Genomic DNA, 14,817 nt, shown 5'->3' on the forward strand with positions numbered 1-14,817 from the left:
CCCCACCCCCAACACTGCAGGCCTGATGAATGAAGAGCAGAGAAGTGGCCCCAAATGAGTGAAGATCTCAGACAGAGGCCTGGATTCTGAGGTGCAGTGTCCAAGCGGGCAGGCAGAGTGCTCCAGGACCAGTCACTTTCAGACAAAACTGTTTCCATCCTATCTGCTTCTGTCTTGCCCTTGCTGGATCTCAAAGGCCTCTCTTCCCAGGAGATCCCACTCTAAATGTCCTGGGCCGTCCTTCTTCCCCCTCAAGATGGCCCCACACAGTTCCCTGCCCAGCAGCCAAACCCCCAAGCCAGTCCCCCAAATCCAGAGAGTAAGAAGCCAGCAGTGCTTCGTGACACAAACATGCATTCGTTTTATTCACAAAACAGCCTGGTTTCCTAAAACAATACAAACAGCATGGTCATCAGCAGGAAGCTGGCCACAGGCAGGGGGCCCCCCGGGCGCCCACCCCCACTGGCAGGGGACCACGCAAAGAAGCCCTTTCTTCTGCTGCCATTAGCAAGGCTGAAAAAAAGGACTTATTTTCTCTAAGGGAAGTAGCCAGGATCAGAAATATTGAGACATGGGCTCCCCAGATCTCAGTGGATCAACGAATAGAACTTGCATTTTTCCAAAATCATCACTGTTGGGGTGGGGGATTCCCAGTCAGGGGATGGTGTGTGCAGCAAGACTGGCCTGGGCTGGGGGGTGAGAGTGGGGGACTCCCTATCCCGGTGCGCTCTGGCCAGCAGCTCTGCACGTGTGCATGTGGATGGATACAGAGGGGCTTCTACACGGCGCCATCAACATTCTCTTTATAAACGTGAGTGGATTCTCCAGGCAAGCTATGCACTATTCATGGTCGGAAAGAATCAAAGGAAGTTTAAATGAGGGTGGAGTTAAACTGTGCTAAATTACAGTAGTGCTTATTAGTAACTAGATTTCAAAAGGTTACAGAAAATTTACATTCTCTACACAAAAACGGCATCTCCCGCACAGACAACATCGACATCGACACAGGAAGGAGACTGATTGTCCATTCTTTGCCCAGGAAGTCTCGGTACTTTATAGATTCGTCTTTACCTCTTTTTTTTTTTGTTGTTGTTCTTCCGAAAAAGCAGTTAAATTTTTTTTCTTTTCTTTTTATACTAGGGACGTGGAGATGTTAAAACGACAACAAAATATATATATATAAAAACAGGAATGAAATCTGTGAGAATATTTTTGGTTCTAAAGACGGTGCATCCGTTTGTCTTCGCCCGCATCCCTTGCCGGAGACCACACGAGCAGTGACATTGCACGGAGAGGGCAGCTTTGGGTTCCCACCGCCGTCACTGAAACCACCGGAAGGCGGCTCCCGTCGGAAGCATCACCTTCTGGTGGGGCGGGAGACAAAAACAAGGAGAGAGTTCAGTCAGGGTCCGGGTGGACCTGGTGCAAGATGTTCCCCCGTGGATGGCCTCATGGCGGAGGGATGGGCAGCCACCCCTGGAGATCCTGCTCTTTTGGCCACACAAGGCCAGGGAAGAGGCTGTGACACACTGGAGGGCCCAGAGCACCCTGAGGCCTCCTGAGCCACTGAGCCCAGGAACCGTCCTTCCCCTGGCCCACAGACACCAAGCACCAGATAGCTGTGGTGCACCTGAGGGTCATGTCCTGTGTTTTTGTCAAACGAGCATGTGCACTGGCTATGTGCACGGGTGTTTGCCTTGTGCAATGCAGGGCTGTGCGGGGTGGCGGGGAGGCGGTGTGGGGAGTCTAGCTGGGGTTTAACAAGCAGCTGCGTCTACAATGAGTGGATCTGTACTGGGCAGGTACATGCAACTGGACAAAGGTGGGTGTCTCTGTGTGCACACAGGCAAACAGACACATGAGGGCTGAGGCTGGAATGGAGGGAAGTGACCAGGAGGCCAGGGCTGGGATACCATTGTTATTTTCCAATCCTTGTGGACATTTGTGTCAAGTCCACTCCTAGAGGGGTGAGGACTGTGGGCAAGGGCAGTAAGCTGAAAAGATGCTTTGTACCCAGGCCTGGCACTCCAGCTAGGCTGCCATGTCTGGAGGCACAGGGACAGACCACGAAACAAGGGTGAAGAGAAAGCAGCATGGGAATTCTCTGCCTTCCCTAAGACAATTCCGTGATGGACAGGCCCTTGTCTGTACCCCAGGCTCATGGCTACTTGTAACTCAGGCCCCAAGTAAGTCCACTAGGTGCACAGACCCAGGTTCTCCAAGCTGCAGGGGAGGCAAGTGAAGGGCTACTCCCAAGGCCCCAGGGACTATGGGACAGAACTCTTTACATGGGGTAGGGGATCGTGCCAGGATCTTAGGTCATGGATTGGATGCTTCAGGACATTTCTCTGAACAGAAACTTAGGACCTATGTGGGACTCTTAATACTGACCCAGGCCCCAGGAGGGGTATCAGCATCCCAGGGCCTCTGGGAATTCAAGGCCCCTGCCTTGCAAACTGTAGCCTGCTGGGAATCTTAGGATGTGGCTCTGATTTTTAGGGCAGTGAACTGGTGTCTCACAGCCAGATCCCCAAACCCCAGGGCTGCTCCAGGTAGGAAAGGTGGGCTCCAGGGCTTGGGGATGGGTTTGGACTGCCAGACAGACGCAAGAGCCCACACACCTCCCTCTAAGGCGCCGTTACCTCCAGAGCAGCGGAAGGCTTCTTTTTGAGTTCCTCACATTTTCTGAATTTGCAAATCTGATGGCCAGTCTTTCGGTTCCTACAACTGCTGCACTGCTCGCAGTTGATGCGCCGCCGGCAGGGCGCACACATGCCGCAGCGTTTCCGCTTCTTCTTGCCCGAGCTGATGGCGGAGGCCAGCTCTCCCTGCATGGGATACTCGGCCAGGCCGGCCATGTGCAGCGCGCTCTCGGCCAGGAACACGCCTGCTGGGGTCATGATGAAGAGGCCTGGGTTGATGGGAAAAGCACCCAGGTAGGGGAAGTCGGACTGGCCATTCAGGGCTTCGGCACTAGCCACAGCCTCCATGTCGGGCAGGCCAGCGCCCGCCTCACTCATCAGCGGCAGGTGCTCCTGCACCACGCGCTTCAGCATCTCCGTGGACTGTGCGAACTGCTGCAGCGTCAGCTGTCCCTCGGCTGCCAGCTCCGTGGCCCGCTCTGCCTTGCTCAGCAGGCTGGCCACAGCACCACTTTTGTGCTTTGAGGTAGGGTTGCTTTTGTCCACAGCCATGGCCGCAGCCAGGTCGTGACCATTGGCCAATAGAGAGGCCGCGGCTGCAGCCGCAGCAGCCTTGTCAGCAGCCTCCCCACCCATCATACTGCCACCGCCACCACTGCTGCCGAAGGAAGAGTAGTGGGAGAGCGGACGGGAGCGACGCAGGCTCTTGTTGAGGGGTTCGCTGATGATGCCGCTCTTGTTCCGACGCTCGGGGGGTGGGGCATCATCCGCCACAGAGGTGGGTGCAGCTGCCGCCACTGCTGCACTCTTGTCTGTCGCTCCTGCCTTTGGGCCGTTGCCACTGCTGCCATTGGTGTTGCTGCTGCTGCTGCTGCTGCTGCTACTGCCACTAGCGTCCTGGGAACCACCACTAAGGCTAGACATGGTGGGGCCGAGGCCCAAACCCCACTGCGGGGGAAGACTGCCAACTGCTGGGGGTTCACGGAGGAGCACTTGGCTCTGCTGCCCACAACAGAGATGCTGGGTGTGTCTCGAGCTACTCAGGGCAGGAACATGGTCAAGGCGTCCACGTGGAAGCGTCTTTACTCTGTAGGGACAAGAGGGTACAAAGTCAGAGCTATCAGTAAGCCCTCCTTCAACATCATCATCTGTATTGCCGTGGTAACAACCACAAGACTGATGGGGCATTTATTAAGTGCGGAGCCCACCTTGGTCAGGAATTTCTCATTTGTGCTATCTCAATTAAGACTCAGAAAAACCCTATGACGCCACAGCTGATAATCCTCTAGATCACAACAGAGAAAACAAGGTTTAGTAGACTTACCAGCCCACGGACACACAGACCGAGTGGAATGACAGACTCAGGACAGGTCTCCAATGCCCAAATCTGTCCTTTTGGGAAGACCTGATGGGGCAGGCAGTCCTTTGCTGGGGTAGGAGAAATACTTACTAACCTTGGAGTCACCTCCACTCCCTAATCTTCCCCTGACCCATCTAAGGAGACGAGCCCTTTACGGTGTAGATCCAAAGTCTGGGAAGCTACCTCTGGACCCTCACTTTGGAGATTTTTTTGGTGGGAGTGGGACCTGCACTCAGGGACTTCGTGCTCGCAAAGCAGGCACTCTAACACTTCAGTCACACCTCCATTCTATTTTGCTCCGGTTGTTTTGGAGATGCGGCTCTTGTGAACTATTTGCTCAGGCTGGCCTCGAACTGAGATCATCCTATCTTAGCCTCCCTAGGATTACAGGCATGAGTTGCCAGCACCCAGCTCACTTGGAGATTTCAAATACACACTGCATCAGTTATTTCAAGACTCTGGAAAGTCCTGCAGGTTGCCTACTTTTTTGTCAAACTGAAGTCTGCTGATAAAAAAATGGTATAGGATGCACTTAGTTCAACAAAGAGCTACCCTCAAGCTCTGGGGAAACGGAACTGGGCCAGAGGACAAGCCTCCCCCTGGGAGAGTGGAAGACACGCATGTGCATAGCAACCTTCAGCTCCCAAACCACAGCCATTATATCTCAGACCCTCCTCTTGACTCTGTGCTGGGCTCTGGCCTGGCTCCTACAGATGGAGAGTGGGTAGAGGCTTCATGAGGCCTGTAGAGCAGGGCCTGTGTGGAGGTCCCACTGAGAACCAAGAGAGAAGGTGGGAACCCTCGAGGGAAGGGAGCCAAGCAGGAGTCTGCCTTTGGCCACCTCCAGAGTTCTGAGGAGTCCCCTTCCCAGACAGGGCCTGCTGCACTTGGGTCTCAGGCTAGGCCACTTGAACAGCCCCGGTCTCCTTGACAGGAATGAACCGGTCCAGATGGAGTGACCTAACAGCCCCCAGGAAAAGGGTGGGAAAACAGGGCTCAGCCCCTCAGCAGCTAGCAGCAAAACATGTAGGTGCGAGTCTGGCAAACCCCGTCACGCTCTGAGCTTGGGGGCAAGAACACATTGGATCTTTGTTCCCCAGACAACCCCATCACCCCTCAGACCAGCTGCCCTGGACACAGCCTGTCTCAGAATATCATCTAGCTCTGCATCTATGGAGGGGGAAACAGAGGCTCTGAGCAGACAGGGCCTCTGACTCAGGACTGCCAAGAAGAGGCCACAAAGAAGGAGCTCCAGGGTGAGGCAATGGCACTGCCATCGACCCCACAGCCAGACATTCCTCAGCCTACCCAGAGCTCCTCCCTAGTGAAAGTAAATGGGTGCAGAGGAAGAGTTGGGCATGGCAGGGTCCACCAGTACAGACCCAAGAGGACCCCAGCAGTGTGCAGGTTGAACTGGGAGTCAGAGGTCAGAGTTGTAGTAAGAGGAAGAGGACTAGTATGGTCAAGGATTGCCGGGCTCTGTCTCACCTCCAAGAACCAAGCACAGGTCAGCTATTTAGCCCCTCTCTTCAGTGGCCCCTCCAGCCATCAGTGACCACCAAGTCACCTCTTCCAGTTCCTACTCATCCAAACTCAGCTACTCTGCCTTGGGCCACAATTCAGCAGCCCTAGATCAGGGAAGAAGGTGGAAAACAGGTGTCCACAGGCTGGAGAAGTGGGGAGGGGAGCAGCGTGCACCCCAGCCCGTGTGTCCCCCGCCTCTGTGGCCCACTGGCTGGTGGCAGAAATCGATAGCTGCATTAACGCTGCTCTTGCTTGCTTGCTCTCTCCCTCTCTCCCGCCCTCCTCCAGCTCCAGGATCTGGCTCTGCATGCGGGGTGGGCAGGTCAATTAGAAGTCAGCTCCTTCCAACACAGCCAGCTTGGTTCAGGGCTGGTGCTCGCTCGGGGTGAGCTTTTGTCTCATTCCCAGTCTCTTGTGGTGGGAAACAGACCTCATGTCCTGTTTATCTCTGGTCACCTCCTGGAAGCTCTCTGATCCTCCACCTTTCAGTCCTTCCTTAGGGACCACACACCCCCAGGCTCCCAGGTCCTGGGACATGCTGAGTTCAGGACAGAGAACGTGATATGTCACTGAACAGGTGCTGCAGGCAGAACACTGTGGTTTGTCAGCCACAGAAGCTGAAGGTGGGGGAGGAGACACAATCGGAACTGGACATGGGCAATTGTCCTCAAACCCAGAGGGCAGACATCCATATCTAGTCCTCCTGGCCTCGGCCTCAACCTTGCCTCTGTACCTGCCTCATTCTCTCCTTCATACCTTGGGAAAAGCTGATGCCTTGGTCCCAGTGGACTTCTGACTACAAGTCCCATCTGCCCTACTCACAGAAGGGGAGGACATAGAGGTGACATTCTCCTAGGCCACAGCCTTCTACTGCAGGATACACAGCAATTCCTCCCAGGCCAGGAAGGGCCTGGCAGTACCCAGGCAGCAGAGGAGGAGCTGGGGCTGCGTTGAAGCGGAGCGGGAATGAGCGGGAGGGAAAGCTGGCGGGCAGGCGGGCGGCAGCGGAGGGCGCATCCATCATCGGCCCTGCCAGGAATGCATCCAGCCCCCAAAAAGAAATACTGCGCCTGAGGAGGGACAACAAAGGGCTCCGTTTCATCAGCAATGCGGAGCCAGCACCCTGCCGCCCCGCCAGCCGCGGTCAGCCCACAAAGGACCCCTTTGTCCATGCAGGAGCCGGGCGGCCAGGGGCTGGGACCAGGGACTGACATGCAGGGACAGAGCCCAGGGGGTGAGGAAACAAGTCACGGAGAGCTGGGGGGCAAAAGAGAAGATGGGGGCAGAACAGAGACAGGTGGTGGGGATAGAGAATGGTGGCACAGGACTTGAGGGATGGGTCAGAGAAAATGGGACCTGGAGAGGAGGGGCAAAGGGTCAAGGTTAGAAGACAGAGAATGCAAAGGTGCCCAGAGACTGGTATAATGGGGTTCAGGGAGATTCAGATACTCAAGTCGCCTAGCCAGGTTCATGGGGACTAAGAAAGCAGCTGAACATGCCCACAGAGGCAGGAGCAGAAGAGGAAGAAGTATGGAGACTCGATGACACCATCATGTCCAGCCCAGGTTGGAGAGAGGAGCTGGGGAGGGGGCTGGGAACCTGGCCACAGGGCCCAACAGCTCTTTGGCTGAGCCAGGAAAAGAGCCACAGATGGGGCCACCTGCTGGTAGAAGGGGCCACTCCTTGCTGCTACCCCCAGAAGGCACAAACCCTGTTCCCCTTGCCAGCCAAGCACCAACCCTACAGCTTATCCCTGCAGCCCAGCAGCAAGGCTGACACTCAGGTTCCTTTAATTAAGTATTCTCTTAACTATGCCTATCAACTAGCATTTACTGAGCACCTACTGTGTCTCAGTGTTCTTAAAGTTTTACATGTTAAGACATTACCCAAGGAGACACGAATTAGTAATCAGTTTCAGAGATGAGGAAACTGAGGCTCACAGACGGTCAAGCTATCAGCCCAAGGTCAAACAGCTGGTGCCCAGGAGGGGTAGAACAAGAACCTAGAGCCTAAGTGTTAGTCACCCTGCTCTGTGGGTGCCTTTGTTCTCCATGGGCAACTAATAGTGACTCAGGGCAAGGGGACCCAATTTACCCTGTTGTTCCTTCCCCTCCCCCAGGACTGTTACCATGCTTGTCACCTCTCTGTGGTCAGGGGCGAGCTGTCACAAACCCCAGGGGAGTGCCCCCACCTGGAAGCTTGAGATGCATAGACAGGAACCCAGATTGCTGGGCCAGTGACATCATAATGCCAGCTGGCAATGAAGTCACTGGAGGTGGTGGCAGTGCCCTCACTCCACCTTCAGGCCAGACAGCATAAGGGAGGAGGGCACACCCCAGGAGGAGATGGTGCTGTGTGTACACAGGCGGATACACAAGTGACCCACAACTAGACATTTCAGATGTTCGACTGCCCCTCACCTATCCCTATAGCATGTCCTATAGTACTGGGGATACGGCAGAGAACACAGACCCTGGCCCAGTTCCCAGTAGTGCACCGGAGGTAGGCTGATTTCTAGTATGAAGCAAGAGCTAGACACTGAGGAGGTCAAGGGGGCCTTCCCAGAGGAAGGGGCTGCCAGGCTAAGAGCTAAGAAGAGGTTCCTACAGGGGGTATAGTCTGAAAGCATCACTAAGAACTGAGGGAAGCAGGTGGGAGGTGTAGCTATGAGCTTGGTAGACTCCCAACTGGGCCAGGTCTTGAGACCAAGGGCGGGATACTTTCTGGCAGTACTGGGGATTGAACCCAGGGTCTTGTATGTACTAGCGCTCCACCACTTGAGCCATGGCCCTAACCTATTTTTGTTTTGTTTTACAGTACTGAGGACTGAACCTAGCCTCATGCATGTTAGGCAAGCACTCTACCACTAAAACCACACCCCCAGACCTAAGATTGCTTATAAAGGGTAGGATTATTTTTTAAACAACTTCATCGAGGAATCGCTTACATAAAATTCACCCATTTTAAAAGGTATAATTCAATGATTTAGAGTAAAATCTTAGAATTGCGAAACTGTCACCTTGCTTGCTCAAGGGTAGGGTTTGCCCAAGAAGGCACCATCCCTCTACTCCTTACTGGCTGGAACAGCTTTCTGGGCCTGTCCTACCTGTGGAGAGAAGGTAGGCCTCCTGAATGGGGCTGCATTTTAGAGCTTTCAGGCACTGGTCCAGCATGGCCTACCATGGTCTGGGTGGGATGGCTTTGTATGCCCCCCTCTCCAATCTCTTCCCACACTTCTGCACGGTGCACCTGATAGTCCCACATCCCTTCCGCCACCTTAGTGGGTTGGTCTCCTTGGCCTACAAAGAGGGGAGCTGGGCATAGGGATGGATGGTATGCAGGTCAGCGTGGTAGAGGGCACAGACCACAGACCTCCAGTACAGAGCTGAGCAATGACAGGGAAGGGAGATTCTGTCTGTTGATTTCCGTACTTCAGCCGCAGGAGTTTCCAGGGCAAAAAAGCCCTGCTCAGGCCCAGAGGATATGACCATATAGGGCCACCAACCTTGGAGGCAACGAGAAATGCAACCCCAGCCAGAGAGCGTACAATACACATCCAACTAGAGTGATGGACATACACTAACCACTTAAGCACCTAGCAGGTGGTCTGGGATGGACATGCTTTCAACACCACTAGGGGTTCCTTAAGACTAATCCCTTGCTCTCCAAAGAGACTAATGCCTCAAGACCTACTGTTGAGGACAGAAAAGGGGGCTGCAGCCAGACCTCCCTGATTCCACATCCCCAACCCTGACCACCCAGCATAGGTGCTACCCCTTGGTCTGAAACATACAGGTGAGACAAAGGTTTGAGAAAACCACTGGAGTGCATGGGCCTCTGTCCCCCCTCAGAGCTCCCAGAAGCAGTGGCAGGAGGTGTGCTCTGACCCGAGCTTTAGGGAATTGAGCCCAGGACATCCTGAGAAAAACAAGGCCTTTCTGAATAGGGGCCTCCCTCAGGCCAGCTTTCTTCCCCAGTGTGTCAAAGGATCAGAAGGGCCCTTCCCCAGTTTGTGACTTCAGCATATGGCCTCTGAGCCCATTTCCCCACATGTCACATGGGACCATGAGGATCACAGCTAACGTCCTCCATAGCCACTATTGGAAGTACTGGCACCGCTCCATTCACAGTTGGCAATTTGATAAGCAGTTGTGAAGCAGACAAATGATGCCCCGCCCTTAGGGACCCCCTGGATCTTGGACTACCGCCTTTCCAAAGTGGTGATGTCTGAGCTGCACCCATCTAAGATCAGAGTCCACATACCTCCTTAGGGTGGGCCTCACCACAGGACAAGTCAGGGAATGCTGGCCCAGAGACACCTGAGCCAAGGAATTAGCTCTGTCCTCCTGGGCTCCGCATGTGGGGTGTCTGTACAGGCACGGCCAGTGTGTGCACTGGCTAGGAAGTGGGGTCCTAGCCACTTGTGGCTCTGCCTTGTCCCTTCCTAACTGTGGACTTTGACCAAGACTTTTCCCTATACTGAACCTCAGTTTCCCATCTGTAAGATGGAGAATGGTCCTTGCTCCTCACTCCAAACTGCAGGAGTCATGCTCCCAGAGAGTGCCATGGTGAAGGAGAGAGAAAGTATAGGAAAGAGACTGCCAATAGTGATTCTCTACACACCCAGCAATTCCTAGAGGCCTGATCAGAAAGTGCTAAGTCTTGCAGGTGGGAAGCAGATCTGGAGGGAGGCTTTAGGCAGGCCAGAGGATGTCGCTTACTGGGGCAAGGAGCACCCTACACCCTGCCCTCCAGCTCTTTTCTCCCCTGAGTATATAACAGGTCTTAATAATAGACAAGTACTTAGGTACAGTGCTAAGCATTTCACATGCGTTTCATCCCTGGATTTTCTCTACAACCCTTCAACTATTTAAGTATTACCACCCCTACCTTTTCTTGCTGCACCCAGGATTGAACTCAGGGCCTGGAACACACTAAACTTGAGCCACGCCCCCAGACCACCACCCCCATTTTACAGATAAGGCCACTGAGGCACAGGGAAGTAAAGTCACTTGACCAAGCTCACAAGGTCTGTAGTTAGCAGAGCCAAGATCTGAACCCAGGTCTGTGTGACGCCAGCCTGACCAAAGGTGGCCAAGGGCTCCTAAGGCACATGGAGAGAAGGACTTCGGTTGGAGGATGAGGCCCAGGTTAGCATGGGGAAGCCCCTAAGATCCTCGAGGATCTTGGGGGTGGCTCTCAGGCTCTGGGTACCCCAAGGACCAGGAAGAAATAAGGGAAGGGGTTGCGGGTGGGCTGGACAGGCCACGCTGGGCCAGGGCTCCGGGCATTCCGGCGGCCTCCGCAGGAAGCAGAACGGGACGGAAACCGGCTCTTGCTGCCTCCCCCAGAATCCTGTGGGCAGCCCAGCCGGGCTGCACAGAGGCCCTCTTTGTGCCTGCCCCAACCCGCCACCCGGCTGGCCCAGGGTTTTGAGTTTCCTGGGGGGTGGGGACCCAGTCACCACTAAACCTCCAGCTCCCTCCCCCTCCCAGGGGCAGTACCAGCAGTCCACAGCTGGAGGAGGAAGTGAGTGAATGGCCAGAGACCCTGGGGGGCTTGGGTCTACCCACATCCCATTCCCCCAACATTTACACACCCTAATCAGGGGCGATGGAGCCTAGGCAGCCACCAAACCCAGGGTGAACGGCCTGGAACCCCCATTCCACTCCACCCCAGTGCTCCTGGGCCAGACAGCAGTGGCAAGGCATCTGCCACACCACCCTTTCCCACTTTCTGGACACACGGGGTACACCAAACAGAGGCCTCTTCCCAGCCCACTTCTAGCAGTTCAGGGGCCAAAAGCACCTTGGGTATATAACTGTTCAAGAAATATGGGGCACCGGGGAGTGAGTGCGGGAGTAGACTGTGTGTTGTGAGAAACAGCACCATGCACAAGTGGATTTCTGTGGGTCCGCCGGGAGGTGTGTCAAACAACTGCATGCTGAATGTGTGTGGCAGGCTGTAGGTGTGTCCAGGTGCATGTGTAGTCTCAGATGTCACCCTCCATGGACAGGGGCCCTGCTGTTCACATGGGGCTTATATACCAGCACAGGTGGTGGTGTTTGACTGAGTGACCTCCTGGGTTGTATGCTGTCCACACCTGTGACACATACAAGAACATACAAAGAGAGTGGTTTCCATTGTGGGTGATGTCTTTGGATTCTTTTGCCCTGTGTGTGTCAACCTGTCTTAGCTGGAGAACACCAGTGTGTATGCACTGTGAGCTGTGTCAGGGCTCTGGGATGGGGCCTGACTAGGCTGGGGATGGTGCAGGTAGGAACTGATGCCAGCTGCTAGGGCCCCTATGGAAACAGGAAGCTGTGCACAGGTGCACCTGGGCTGCAGTGGGGGCTGGGCTCCACCCAGGTTGTTTGTCCCCCCTGAGAAACCAACCCCCCCGCCCCGTCTACTAGGTCTACTAGTGCAGAACCCTTACCAGCCATGAGGGAGGCAACTGTCTTGTCTGCTGTTCAAGGTCCAACAGCTCTAGCTAGCCTGCTTGGCCTGAGCTTGGAAGAAACTGGAAAACAAAAGCCCCCAGACCGCAGGCCCTCCCTGTAGAGGTGTGGGGGAGGTAGGCAAGAGGCGGGAGGCTGAGCAGGAGGGAGGGAGGTGTCGCTGCAGCCCCGGAACACAAAAATAATGAGGCGAGAGGGGCCAAGGGGCCAAGCCGGCTGGTTCCGGAGTCGCTATCTGACCTTGACAGATGCCACAGCTGGGCGCCTGGAGAGGAGCCGTTGCCACCCACCGCTACTGTGCTACAGCCCCCCCACCCCAGATCCCCCAGGCCAGGGTCAATGGAGGCTTCAGCAGGCCAGCCACAGGCAGCCCCCCACCAGGAGGGATCTGGGACACCTTGGTGCACCTCCCAGAGGGGGGTGAGGAAACTGGGTGTGTGTGGGGGGGTGTCAGCAGTGGGGCTTCCTGAGGGTGCCCCAGCCCTCAGGTGTGGCAGTGTGAGAAGCACAGAGCTTGCCATTGTGGAGCTTAGCTATGCAGCTGAGTATGTGTGAAGAAGGGGAGCAAAATGTGAGCGTGGGTGTGACAGGGACAAAGATTGTGCTTGTGAGAATGTGTCTTTGGGGGTCACACAAGACTGGAGGAATGGGTCTGAAATGGGTGTGGACACATCCCTGGGGCATGGGCGCTGATCACTCTCCTACCCTCTTACGGAGCCGATGGCTGGCGTGGAGGGCGCAAGCCATGCCGGGGCTAGACGTGAGGTGGGTGGGGGGCAGAGACCTGTCACTTGCAGATGGAGGACAGGCCTAGGACCCTTTCTAGCCTACCCTGTCTCCCACTGTAATGATCAGATCATGTTTCTGGGCATGATCTGATCCTGGGTGCTGGGCATGGGGCTGGGCATTGCCACTCTGGGGATGACAGCAAGGGGCTGGGGTGTGAGCTGCAGCAGGAGACGCTGGGCTAGAGGTGGATTAGCAATTCCGAGCACTGGCTGCATAATTAAAAAATCATTACGGCAGGCGGGCGGGCGCCCGAGTGTGAGCTCACGCTTGGAGCGGGTGGGGACACAACCATGGCACTCCCCCTCAAACTGCTTCCCCAAGGAAAAATCCCACCTGCTAATATAATTATGGAAAAACACAAGCACAGAAATCCTGTTTCAGCAAGCAATGTGCCTGAGTGCCCAGGTCCTGCCTGGCCTCTGACACGCCTAGCAGGGCCAGAGACTGGCACCCAGGCAGGCCCTGTTGGGCCCAGACTCTGACCTCAGCAGCTCCCAAGGGAGGGGAATGGGCAGCATGTTAAGCCCAGCTCCCCCAAATCCAGGAGAAAACCCGTGAGTCCTGATAGCCTACAAATGGGGAAACTGAGGCTAAGGAATCTGCATAAGGTCACTGCTTGGACCCCACACCAATGCAATACTCCAGGAGCTCAACACTGCCTTTTCCCCTCTCTCCATGTGGGTGCACCTCAGAGCCATCCTTATCCTGTGCCACCGCTGGGGCTGAGTGTGGTTCCTAAGTTCCCACTCAGACATAAGTGGGCTCGCCTGGGTTAAACCAGGCTAGCAGTGCTGGCTGCCGCTCGAGAAAGGCCGCCAGCTCTGGGGCACAGGCCCCAGGAGGGCAGACACAGCCGCCATCACCTCGGGCCTGGGGAGGCGGCAGGAGGCGCAGGGAGGCAGCCGGGCCTAATTAGTCGGCCTGGGACCGGGCGGGCGCCGGTTCCTCCGCCCGCCAGAGTCGCGCAGGCACGTCCACGGCCGGCCAGCCCAGGCGCCCCGAGACGCGGCAGGCAGGCGGCCTGGGAAGGAAGGCCTGGGCCAAGAAGATGCCGCAGCGAGCAGGACTGCCTCCCCTCACTTCTCGGTGCCACCAGGCGCAGCAATTAGAGGCTTTCAAAGTTTGTCCTTAATTGGTTTCATTTTTGCCTCATAAATGATTCATGGCCCCAGAGGTTTGGGAGGCGGAGGGAGTGGCAGGGGAAATTTGGGGAGGCTTTTGCTTGGGGCGCCCCCCTACCTGACTAGGGCTGGGGAGGGGGTGGTGATGGTCCCAGCACAGTGGATGAGAGAGGCTGGGGAAGCCTTGGGCAGGTGGGTCCCTGCAGCAAAAATAAAAACCCAAGCCCTTTCCTTGGATCCCTAACTAATTAGGAACTGCAACTTCTTTTCTGCAGACCAGAGCTCTGCATCCAGCTCCAGCAGCAGCAGCTGCTGAGGCCCTAGAAGCATGAATAATACGGCTATAACAAAATAAGGACGTCAGTAGTAATAACAGCGTCCAGGACCAGCTCAGAACAACATGGGCGTTAGTTCTTCACCATCCCGTCCCAAGCACTACACGGAGAGGTACTGGGATCCCTGTTCTACAGATGAAGAAACAGAGGCTCAACAAGATTAAGGCTGGCCCTCTGACCCTCTGTCAGATGCCAGAACCCCTCCCTCCTCAAGCTGTCAGGGGTACAAGACTCAAGGCTAGACACTAGGAATGCTATCAGGGGGGTCAAGGGGGATGGGCCCTAGAAATCTAGGCATGGCCCTGTTCTGTCTGGAGGCTTGTAAGCACTAGAGGGCACCAGGTGGTCGGTCCCATACTCACCTGGGCCAGAGGAGCTCTGGCCCTCAACAGGCTGTATGACTTTGGTAGAGCAATGTCATTATGGGGCCTTAACTGACCTATCTGTAGAACAGCAACACAGATGACCTATCTATGGCATTGAAACACAGAGAGGAGATGCCACAGACCCCACCCTCAGGGAGCAGTCAGTCTCACGGACAGACAGAAAGGTTCAACAGTTTCTGCAGAGAACCTTGATTACTCA

General features: G+C 55.4%; 1 protein-coding gene across 3 annotated transcripts in view; it reads right to left on the reverse strand.

The window, feature by feature from the left end:
- Positions 1 to 337: 337 nt before the first annotated feature.
- Positions 338 to 14,817, reverse strand: part of Cxxc5 (CXXC finger protein 5) — a 32,883-nt gene continuing 18,403 nt past the window's right edge. For all 3 annotated transcript variants that reach the window (XM_074076894.1, XM_020167923.2, XM_074076893.1), the window contains exons 2-3: positions 2,643 to 3,729; positions 338 to 1,364 (exon numbers count right to left, since the gene is read on the reverse strand). In XM_074076894.1, the coding sequence (XP_073932995.1) occupies positions 1,320 to 1,364; positions 2,643 to 3,566 (969 nt within the window). In that variant the 5' untranslated portion in view covers positions 3,567 to 3,729 and the 3' untranslated portion in view covers positions 338 to 1,319. The remainder of the gene's footprint in view (positions 1,365 to 2,642; positions 3,730 to 14,817) is intronic.

The sequence above is a fragment of the Castor canadensis genome, chromosome 6 (genome assembly GCF_047511655.1).
Source record: "Castor canadensis chromosome 6, mCasCan1.hap1v2, whole genome shotgun sequence".
Lineage (NCBI taxonomy): Eukaryota > Metazoa > Chordata > Mammalia > Rodentia > Castoridae > Castor > Castor canadensis.